The sequence below is a fragment of the Aulonocara stuartgranti genome (genome assembly GCF_965226115.1).
Source record: "Aulonocara stuartgranti genome assembly, chromosome: 17".
Classification (NCBI taxonomy): Eukaryota; Metazoa; Chordata; class Actinopteri; order Cichliformes; family Cichlidae; genus Aulonocara; species Aulonocara stuartgranti.
In genome coordinates, this window is record NC_138953.1 from 21391001 (window position 1) to 21402630 (window position 11630).

At 40.7% G+C, this 11630-nt stretch overlaps 1 protein-coding gene across 1 annotated transcript; it reads left to right on the forward strand.

The window, feature by feature from the left end:
• Window positions 1-434: 434 nt before the first annotated feature.
• LOC309692339 (uncharacterized protein) lies at window positions 435-10653 on the forward strand. The gene is made up of 2 exons (XM_082510705.1): window positions 435-923; window positions 8697-10653. The coding sequence occupies exons 1-2, from the start codon at window positions 752-754 to the stop codon at window positions 9866-9868; spliced, it is 1344 nt and encodes a 447-aa protein (XP_082366831.1). The 5' UTR covers window positions 435-751; the 3' UTR covers window positions 9869-10653.
• The last annotated feature ends 977 nt before the right edge of the window (window positions 10654-11630 follow it).

Here is an 11630-nt window from a genome sequence, read left to right on the forward strand (position 1 = left end):
GGCAAATTCTTCATTCACAAATGTCGTTTTCTGAAAACAAAGCCGTCCTTTTTTACTTTTCACAAAGAACTCTGCCTCTTCCTCTCATCTGTTACATTTATGGATAAAAAACAAGCTCTGGATCTGAATCATATGATTATTCAACTAGATCTGATAGAAAATCCCTAACCCTAACCCTGACCGAGCGAATGAACCCTACTGTAAACTGAATCAGCCCCATTACAAACGTGTGTTAAATTGCTTTAGTGATAGTCGAGTGTGTTTATGCTTCTGTGTGGAGAGGATTGATTGGAATAGTGATGATGATTTCCACTATCACTGTCAATTGTCAGTAAACACTTCATCTGGCTGATTAATCTACACGTGAGATATTACAAAGTCTGTATTATTAACTCTGTAATTAGGCGCCATTCTTCTTATTTTACGGCGCTGTTGTTCAATCGGGGAACGCTCTCTGTTGAGGAGAAAAGCATGAATTTCTTTGTATACGGATTATCCATTGTTTAAATGTCCCGGTAGTCGAAAAGGAGGCAGAGCTGCTGAGAAATGCTAGGAGCTAACTGGGCGCTAACCGTATCATTCAAATATGTCGCAATGTTGGCAAAGAGAGGAAGTGACGTAAAATTTGCGCATGCGGGGTACTGATAGGGTTTCCGGTACGGATCGGGTAGTGACAGTAGCGTTAGCCTGTTATTAACCTTGTTGCGGATGGCTGTGTAGCCGATGAGTGTGGCAAATTGTTGCAGCAGCAATGTCTTCAGTTGGTGGGTGGAGGAGCGTCATTGGTGTGAGGCTGGATGGAGCATTTGAGGGAATCTTCACAGAGTTTGAAAGTAAAATGGAGCAGTGCGAGACAGAAGTGGAGCATCAGCGCAGACTGCTGGAAACCATCCGGAACCCCGAAATAAAGCTGCACAGAATAGGTGTGTAACATACAGCACGGCAGCAGGTGTGTTTCAGCAACATGTCACCTGGTTTAAGACAAGAAACGTTTCGTTTATGTCGGCATGTGGACACAGAGAGGGCTGACTGCAGAACATTAAAAACACGTGGTTTTTGAATGGAGTTTGGTGTGAGTGCTGGAGTTAGGAAAAAGTGAGCTTTTACAGGGGCTCATTATTCTACTAGGAGTCAATAAAATATTTTTTAAAGAGAAATATAACTTTTATGAAATAAAACCACACAGCCAAAACGTCTTGGTGCATTCTCAATCATCCAGGTAAGTAAATCTCCAAAAGTTGATTCTGTTCATCTGGACGTAGCTACGTCCAGATGAACAGAATCAACTTTTGGAGACACACAGCCAAAACATTAACCCACTCTTAGGCTCTGTTAGAAAATAATAAATTAAATATTAGACACATTGCTATAGAGTCTGTCCTTAATGGCACTTTATGTTATCCTATTGTCAGACAGTTCAACATCTGACCCATTAGAATTAGTGCAACTTTAAAGCATAATATTAATATATTATAGTATAATGTTCTGTTCAACCCCCTCTCATTTACCTGAAATTTTTATGGTTTAAAATTGGGACAGTTTTATGGTGAGAGAGAACTTCAGGCTTTTATTTTGAAAAGTTGTTGACATCAGAATCAAAATACTTTATTGATCCCTGGGGGAAATTATTTACATATTATTATTATACATATACATGTTCAAACATTTTCTCAGATTTCAGTGTGTGAGGGGGAAATTGTGGACCATCAGATTTTAAAAATTGGAGATGGGCAAAATTGAATGGCCCTTATGCTTCCAGACTTCCGTTTAGCTTGAAATTGCATTTGTGCCCTGCCCTGCAACAAGTGACGAAAGAGGAGTTAAGAAAATTGTAAGTCAACAGGAAACACCTGGAAGATGTGAGGGTGGAAACAAACTACCATACAGTGGGGCAAAAAAGTATTTAGTCAGCCACCGATTGTGCAAGTTCCCCCACTTAAAATGATGACAGAGGTCAGTAATTTGCACCAGAGGTACACTTCAACTGTGACAGACAGAATGTGAAAAAAAAATCCATGAATCCACATGGTAGGATTTGTAAAGAATTTATTCATAAATCAGGGTGGAAAATAAGTATTTGGTCACCCCAAACAAGGAAAATCTCTGGCTCTCACAGACCTGTAACGTCTTCTGTAAGAAGCTTTTCTGTCCCCCACTCGTTACCTGTATGAATGGCACCTGTTTGAACTCATCATCTGTATAAAAGACACCTGTCCACAGCCTCAAACAGTCAGACTCCAAACTCCGCCATGGCCAAGACCAAAGAGCTTTCGAAGGACACCAGGAAAAGTATTGTAGACCTGCACCAGACTGGGAAGAGTGAATCTACAATAGGCAAGCAGCTTGGTGTGAAAAAATCAACTGTGGGAGCAATCATCAGAAAATGGCAGACATACAAGACCACTGATAATCTCCCTCGATCTGGGGCTCCACGCAAGATCTCATCCCGTGGGGTCAAAATGATCATGAGAACGGTGAGCAAAGATCCCAGAACCACACGGCGGGACCTGGTGAATGACCTGCAGAGAGCTGGGACCAAAGTAACAAAGGTCACCATCAGTAACACACTACAACGGCAGGGAATCAAATCCCGCAGTGCCAGACGTGTTCCGCTGCTGAAGCCAGTGCATGTCCAGGCCCGTCTGAAGTTTGCCAGAGAGCACATGGATGATACAGCAGAGGATTGGGAGAATGTCATGTGGTCAGATGAAACCAAAGTAGAACTTTTTGGTATAAACTCAACTCGTCGTGTTTGGAGGAAGAAGAATACTGAGTTGCATCCCAAGAACACCATACCTACTGTGAAGCATGGGGGTGGAAACATCATGCTATGGGGCTGTTTTTCTGCCAAGGGGACAGGACGACTGATCCGTGTTAAGGACAGAATGAATGGGGCCATGTATCGTGAGATTTTGAGCCAAAACCTCCTTCCATCAGTGAGAACTTTGAAGATGAAACGAGGCTGGGTCTTCCAACATGACAATGATCCAAAACACACCGCCCGGGCAACAAAGGAGTGGCTCCGTAAGAAGCATTTGAAAGTCCTGGAGTGGCCTAGCCAGTCTCCAGACCTCAACCCCATAGAAAATCTGTGGCGGGAGTTGAAAGTCCGTGTTGCTCGGCGACAGCCCCAAAACATCACTGCTCTCGAGAAGATCTGCATGGAGGAATGGGCCAAAATACCAGCTACTGTGTGTGCAAACCTGGTAAAGACCTATAGTAAACGTTTGACCTCTGTTATTGCCAACAAAGGTTATGTTACAAAGTATTGAGTTGTATTTTTGTTATTGACCAAATACTTATTTTCCACCCTGATTTACGAATAAATTCTTTACAAATCCTACCATGTGGATTCATGGATATTTTTTTTTTTTTCACATTCTGTCTCTCACAGTTGAAGTGTACCTCTGGTGCAAATTACTGAGCTCTGTCATCATTTTAAGTGGGGGAACTTGACTAAATACTTTTTTGCCCCACTGTATATGGTAAAATGTTGATGAAAAAGGGAACTTGTCTAACTGTTTTTAGCTTTATTCGATGATTACGTTGCCTAGCGTGAGGCTTTGGCCTTCCGTCAAACAGAAACTGTGAGAACTAATCTTGTCAAGCCCGTTATGAATAATATAGGCTTACTCGCATTGCATTCTCTACAACGGTCATATCATAGTTATGCTTAGTGTATTACTAAGAAGTGTTTTGCTTGTAATAGCATACGTGCTTGCACAGTGACAGCTGTCACTAACTGTAACTGATGCATGTTATGTTATCTACTTACGCATGAAGGGGCGTGGACCCTAACCCTGTTTTTTTAACCAGGAAGAACACCATGTGTGGTTGAGAAGTCTACAATTTTTTTGGCTAATTCCTGGACAGTCACTTGCTTAATGGAAATGTGTTAGGAAGAATAGAAAAAGTCTTAAGAAAGGAGAAGTGCAGCGCTCAGAGGATCAGATCGCACTTACACTAGACTCGTCAACAGTGTTCTTCAGTGTTGAAACTACAATGTCCGCAACATGGACAAAATGAGCACATTTTCAAACAGAAACACAATATGACAAAAACATATAAACACGTGAATGTTAAAGAACATGGCACATGTGGCTCATAAAAGGCAGTAAATATATTTTTCTTTCCTTTCCACATTTTCAAAGTTGTTCTGTGACTGAAATATTCCCTTCATCCATCACTTAGCCAATTCAGGGTGTCTGTGGTGGCATATGCTTATGGAACGCCAGGACTGCCATAATGAATTAATTAAATACACCATTAAATAATTAATTAAATGTGGCAATAATTAATTAAAATTGGAATTAATTAATTAAATAAATAGTTATGACACATGTAATTAATTAATTATTGACACATTTAATTAATTATTTATATATTTCACATTTTAATTAATTATTTACACATTTAATTAATTAATTATTGACACATTTAATTAATTATTTATGTATTTCACATTTTAATTAATTATTGACACATTTAATTAATTATTGACACATTTAATTAATTATTTCATGATATATTTATTTATTTCATTTTGGCAGTCCTGGCGCCTGGCTCTCATCATGAAATAATTTTATCTGTCAGCCTCACCCATCAAACTCAGGGGGCGGGGTTAACGCTGATCGAGTCAAAACCATTGCTTTGGCCTGGTGGCCATTGTTTCTAGCACACAACAACCGGCATGTGGAAGCTAACAGAACTGAGCTTTGAAAAACCCTGTTTGTGTGTCACCAAATACCGTTTTAATATTTTTTTAGCCGAGAATGTAGTGGTTTAATCTTCATGTGTCTGGTCGGTTTGTCAAGATACAGCCTCTTTGCAAAAGTGTTTCGATGATTTCGGAGATGTCTGCCCAGTCTCACGGCAAAGCGTGGGATAGACCCGCTCGCCTCGCAAGCAATCCCACCGACAAAGCGCAGGCCCCGGTACACAGCTGTAGTAACCCCCGCTGACTTCTTTTACTGAGGTTATATTTATCTGTGTTTTATTTCCTGATGTTCTTATGTGTCCTACGTGTTTCAGTCGCCAATTCTGAATTATAACTAACATTAAAAACATGTTTAAGGAGGAGAGAGAGCAAATAAATCTGTTTAACATCTGATCTTTGGGTTTTTGTTCAGTAATCAGCGTGACCTGTGTATAAACACATAAAAGAGATAACGTTGGTGTTTCCGTCATGTAGTAACTGCTGGCTTTAACTGTACAAAGGTTGTTCGACACTATGAAACACATACAGACTTCATGATGTTCGGCTAATATTTTTATTGTGAATATTAATCATGCTGACCTCGCTCTGTACACCACGCAGCGAGGTCAGCATATCCACGATATCCTCAGCTCCATGAGTTAACACAAAGTTTCCCAGCTGACTATCTAACTGCCAACTATTCCAGAGACGTGAAAATATACAGCATAAAGAAAAGTGTAAGAGACTCAGCAGCAGATTAGAATAAAAGTTATACATTTAATAAATCACCAAATGAATCCAAGAAACGAGCAAACCTGTTCCGACAATTTGAATTTGTATTCCCTCAGCTGCAGACTCGCTGCTGTTTAAATGTTTGAAAAGGAAGATTAGATATAAACAAACGTCAAACATAGACTCAGTCTGCCTTCACATTTGATATGAGGCCAGCACGTATAGTGGCCTCAGCTATTACTGAAATACACGTGCTATATCATAAACTATGATATAAATAGGGAGGTCCTATTAACATGTTTAGTCTTAAAGGACACCTTCCTGCCTTTAGTCTCATTCATGAGCAGTATTAGTTTTCTTCTAACATCCAGAAGTCTGCACAATGTGTTTCATAGTTTGTAACAAGCCTTTGACAGGTAAACATAACATGACCGAAAAAGCAAAAAAAAGAAAAAAAAAAGAGAGAGAGTGTTGACATAAGAAGAGAAAATTCTCTCAATTATGGAGACAGACAAATGGTTCATTTATGTTTGATGTGTGTTTATTCCTCCCTAAATATCGTCGGTGAAGTTCGCCATGCACGTCAGATTTTCCTGCGCATTTTTATACCTCTGCCAACAGAGAGAGAAAAAAATCACATTCTAACAGACAGCTGGTGCTTAGAATACAGTTGAATAACTATTAAAAAACAGATGATATTTAGATGATAGTTCAGTCTAACACATGTGCCAGTGAACCATTAAACGTCTGTGAAACTATGCAGTTATGAAACGTAACTTTAACCTCAGCCAAACCGATTTGCTCAGTTGTAAATAAAACAGCGAAGTAAACGTGACCCGACAGACAGAACCTGAGTGAATGAAGTCCAGCGTTTAACCACTGAGAGCTAAAACTCAGCTGAGGTTTGAAAGCTGTGTGCCGGTGATTGGACATCAGCCGCTGATAAAGCTGTTCGCCTATAAAGTGCTCTGTAAGGAAACAAGCTCCAGCAGCTCTGCGCTCGGGAAAAACACTATATTTACTTATCTTGTGCAGAAAAATGCGCTGACATTGCGTTATATCGAGCACCGGCTGCCCAGTTAAACTGTGACTATCACCAGGTAACGTAGGCGTGTTTCTTGAATTAGCAGCAGGTGTTAAACAGCTGACAGATGAGGAGGAGGATGCATGCAGGTAAACTGAGGGTCTGTTGAGCTAATCGCTGGTTTCGTGAGAAAAATGTCAGCTCGTTCTTTATGTTACAGAAGCACAGAGACACAAGACCAGGCGGAAAGAGACGATCGTTCGGTGAAAATGAGAATCTGCGAATGCAACATGTGGAACACGGAGAGTGGAATATGTAAACAAACCGGTTAACGTACCCCCTCGGTGCACTCTGCATGCTAACTGTTAGCAGAGCTAGTGAAATCTCTGAAAACATCTGAGCACTTTTGCAAACATGTTCTATGTTGACAACCTGACCAGACATACGTCGCGACATTCGCGGCTAAAACACTGTTAAAAGTGTAGCTGGTGACAGAAAAACGGGGTATTTTAAAACTACACCACCACCATTGCTGCCTGTGATTTGATCTGCATTCTGGGATAACTGGCTGCCCCAAGTCTACACAAGCAATCGATTATCTAGGATCGACCTGTTTTGACTTACTTTGCACGGCAACCAATCAAATGTTAGAGAAGCTGCATGGGCAGCGTTAACCCCGCCTCCTGAGTTTGATGGGTGAGGCTGACAGATAAAATTATTTCATGATGAGAGCCAGGCGTCAGGACTGCCAAAATGAAATAAATAAATATATCATTAAATAATTTATTAAATGTGTCAATAATTAATTAAAATGTGAAATACATAAATAATTAATTAAATGTGTCAATAATTAATTAATTACATGTGTCAATAATTAATTAATTACATGTGTCAATAATTAATTAATTACATGTGTCATAACTATTTATTTAATTAATTAATTCCAATTTTAATTAATTATTGCCACATTTAATTAATTATTTAATGGTGTATTTAATTAATTCATTATGGCAGTCCTGGCGTTCCATATATGCTGGCAATACAGCTTCTATATTGTATTGCCAGCATAACTCTAAATGCTGCAGTGCAGCAGCAGATATTGCTAATGCAAACCTATAAAACTATAGCTTCCATACACTTTGATTATTTTAATACAGCTCATTATGTGGATTTAGAGGTTATATAAATTTATGTGAAGGCGAAACCTCGAGAAGAAGCGGGTGTTATTCTTTCAGTGGTGTCCAGTGTCTCCTCTGCTAAAGGAGGCAATAAAAGAAGCAGTGAAGCGCCTTTCCTTAATATTTAGAGAATGCAAACAGCTCTCATTATTAGCCAAGCAAGCTAAGCAAAACGAACTATTTGACAGCTCCCTTGTTGTTAGCCTTGAGTAACGCATTATCTTTACTTCACCTGAGGCTTTTCTCTAATATGTGCTTCCTCATCTCCTCCGTCCCGCTGGCTGTGACCCGGAAGTTAATGGCAAGAAGTAATGTTGAAGGATGCCTCAAATCCTGAAATGTATCAGGAGGACAGAGGAGAAAAGAGACTGCTGGAGGAGCAGCAAGCAAGGATGCACAGGAGGAGGAGGACTCTTTGAACACCCTCACTGTGTCTATACCCCTCACACTGCACCATTTATTTATGGTGGCCCTAAATATAAAATTATTTTATATCTTATTATATTGCCCGTTGTTTCTTTTCTTTTATCCTCTCCTCACTACCTCCCGTGTTGGCATGTTTGTTGGAAGGAACTAGGATCTCTTCCACTGCCTCACAAGGGTTTGTAGATGGGTATAGTGTGATCCACAAGCACACAGTAAGATTTGCAAATGCACACTCTAATCCACACACATGAAGCATTTTGACAACGCCTAAAACTATTTTACAATGAATAACAATATTATATAAATAACAGTAACTGATGCACTAACCTTTTAAGTTCATCGTGACAAATCGGATCATTTTGTCTTTCCAAACCTTCCTACAGAGAGTGTAAAACTACATGTAACATCCCCCTCGCTCACTTGCAAAACCTTAAGTACAGGTGCACCAGTGGATGCGCAAGGATCCACTGGTGCAAGCTGAGTTCAAGTCCCAGTGGAAAACTGGGACACCTGGGTTCTTCTCTATACCTGCATTTTTTTTGTGTTTGTTCGGGGAGGGGAGGGCAAATGTCTCTCCACACCGTCACATCCCAACTAACGATCTGCTCACGTTTTGCCTCGTGTCCCTTTGTCCCTGTAGACCAACGCTGCATCTGTACAAAGAAGGAAGAGGAAATCTCTATCCAGGAGAAGAACGCCAGTCTGGATCCAGAGGATCAGAAACCTTCACTGATTAAAGAGGAGCAGGAGGAGCTGTGCATTAGTGAGGAAGGAGAGCAGCTTGTGCTAAAGCAGGAAAGTGATGCCTTCATGGTGACTCCTGTTTGTGAGGGCAGTGCCGAGCTTCTGTCCTGTTTTGTACCTGAGAGTCGAGAACAGGAAGGAGTCAAATGTGAAAACTCAGGAATGCCCTTAAAAACGGAGCCGAAACCAAAGAAAGTCTGTAACAACACAGATGAAAACACACAAGTCTGCAGGAATAGTTTACAAATAAAAGAACTTTGTGGTACTACGAATAATAATATAGATGGGACGCTTTACTCCTGCAGCTCCTGCGCGGAGACATTTGAACATGAATCAACGCTTAAAAATCACCTACGAATCCACGCAGACGATGAGCCGTATTCCTGCATGACATGTGGGAAGGTTTTCAACTACAGCGCTTCCTTCAAGCTCCACATGAAAGTCCACACGGATGAGAGGCCGTGCTTCTGTGAGAAGTGCGGCAAAACGTTCAGAAGAAACGATAAGCTGCGGCTGCACATGAGAACGCACACGGGGGAAAAGCCGTACCTCTGCATCACCTGCGGAAAAAGGTTTAACGACCCGTCGGCGTTCAGGAGGCACACGGCCATACACACCGGCGAGAAGCGGCATTCTTGCAAAACCTGCGGCAAACGTTTTGCCCACAGCAACAGCTTTCTCTGCCACATGAGAACCCACACAGGTGAGAGGCCTTACCTCTGCACCACCTGCGGGAATAGATTTGTCAACGCCTCAAAGCTTAAAAGGCACACGAGGACACACACGGACGAGAAGCCTCACGTCTGCAACACCTGCGGGAAGAGGTTCATTCGCCTTTCCAGGTTGACGAGTCACACGAGGATTCACACGGGCGAGAAGCCGTACTCATGCCAAATATGCCAGAAGGACTTCGCTTACACCACTTCCTTGAAGGTCCACATGAGAGTCCACACAGGCGAGAAGCCGTACGTTTGTGAGAAATGTGGGGAAAGTTTCAGTCAGGCGGGGAGCCTAACCACCCACATGAGAAGGCACGCAGGTGAAAAAAAAGTCCTGAAACACCTGTGAGGAGAAAATATGAGCGAAAATGAGTTGATTAGGTTTTGGTTTAAAGAGGGTTGTGTAACTTTACTGTGTGTTATACTGTACATGATGAGCCTGCCTTTAGATTCAAGTCTAATGTTGTGTTAATGTGGTGCGTCAGCGGTAATGCTCCAAGTGCTCGAGTTGCACTGCACAGCAGAGGACAACAAAAAAAAATGGCTTCAAGGTAAGAAAATAGAAGTCTGCAGTCTTTTTAATGACCAGCAGGAGGCGAGTCTGGACTCAAACGCTGGTTTTAGGTCATATTTCATAAAATGTTGTAAATTATGCTCTGTAATAAAGGCAGATGAGGATTAATAGAGTATATGTACTGTCTGAAATCCTGGGCAGAAGCTCCCCCACTTGTTTCAACACCAAGATGGTGAAAACCAGCTTGAGGCTTCGTGACATGATGTCATGGTGGATACATCCATCTTTTAGATGCAGTTTGTGGGGGCATCTTTTTATGATGAAATCCTTAAAATCTGAGAATTCACCAGCACTTCTGAAGTATTTCATCTCTAATCGTGATATATGTATGCGGGATTATGTGTTAGTCTCTCATGTATATTAGAGGACTACAGGCTTGTTTTTAATAAATAATATAAGATGGGAAGGAGTGATGAAATGAGAGGCCGGCTGGCTCTTGTGGTTCATCTGAATCAGTTGAAATCTGAAAAATCGACCCTGCCAGTTTTTGTTTTTCTTCTTTCTTTTTTTTTTGTAAACAAAAAAATGTAGTCTCAAAGAGTGTAAAGGACAATAAAAATTCTTTTCAATACAAATATCTTTTTCGTTTTCAATTATTCAAACATCACTTCCCAAATTACTGGATCAAATGATTATTGGACACCTACCTGTGACTGACATCAGATTACATACAGTAATTAATAGGACACGGCGTGCTTGGTAAATTTGTAATTGTTATATGAAGTAGTGTTTGACTATTTTATGATCTTAACTTAATTGTTTCTGGTTTTCATTAATAGCTGGCGTTAACTAGCTAGCTTGCTATGGAGAGGTTCACCTGCCACTATTGATTAAACACAACCTTTTACAGTACACGTGATGGACATTCTCAGCAGAGACAGATGTGACTGCTGTCTGAAGCCACTCTGTACAGCCAAGCCACCTGCAGCAACTGCTGCTGTGTCAGATTTTCATTGTCCCATCCCTCTTATCCATTTTTAAAGCTCCTTCTGACTTCATGGTCGTGGCAAGACAATGATTATTGGGACAGCTAGTAAAAACTATTTAAAAGTCAACTTCAACTTGACACTTTTGCTTATTAATTACGCTTGCACACAAGGTATTGAGGTGATATTCAACTGAATCTCTTTTTATTCAAGCATTAAGGAAATGTTCACAATACATTGGAGATATTTAGGGGAAATAAACACTAGACTCATGTCTGGGATAATAATGCTGATTTCAAGCAAAAAACTAAAAAGCCAATAAAAAAAAAACCTGAGGACAGAGGTGCGTACAGGTGAATTCTGAATGGAAGCAGTACATGAAATGTACGTGATTGAGGAGCTGACTTGAACAAAATCAATTGGTTGCATTAAATATACACTCACCGGCCACTTTATTAGGTACACATGTTCAGCCACTTGTTGAAATAGATTTCAGATCAGCCAATCACATGACAGCACCTCAGTGCATGACCTCCTGATCAAACGGCATCAGAATGAAGGAGGTGATTTAAGAGACTTTGAATGCATCATTATTGTTGGTTCCAGACAGG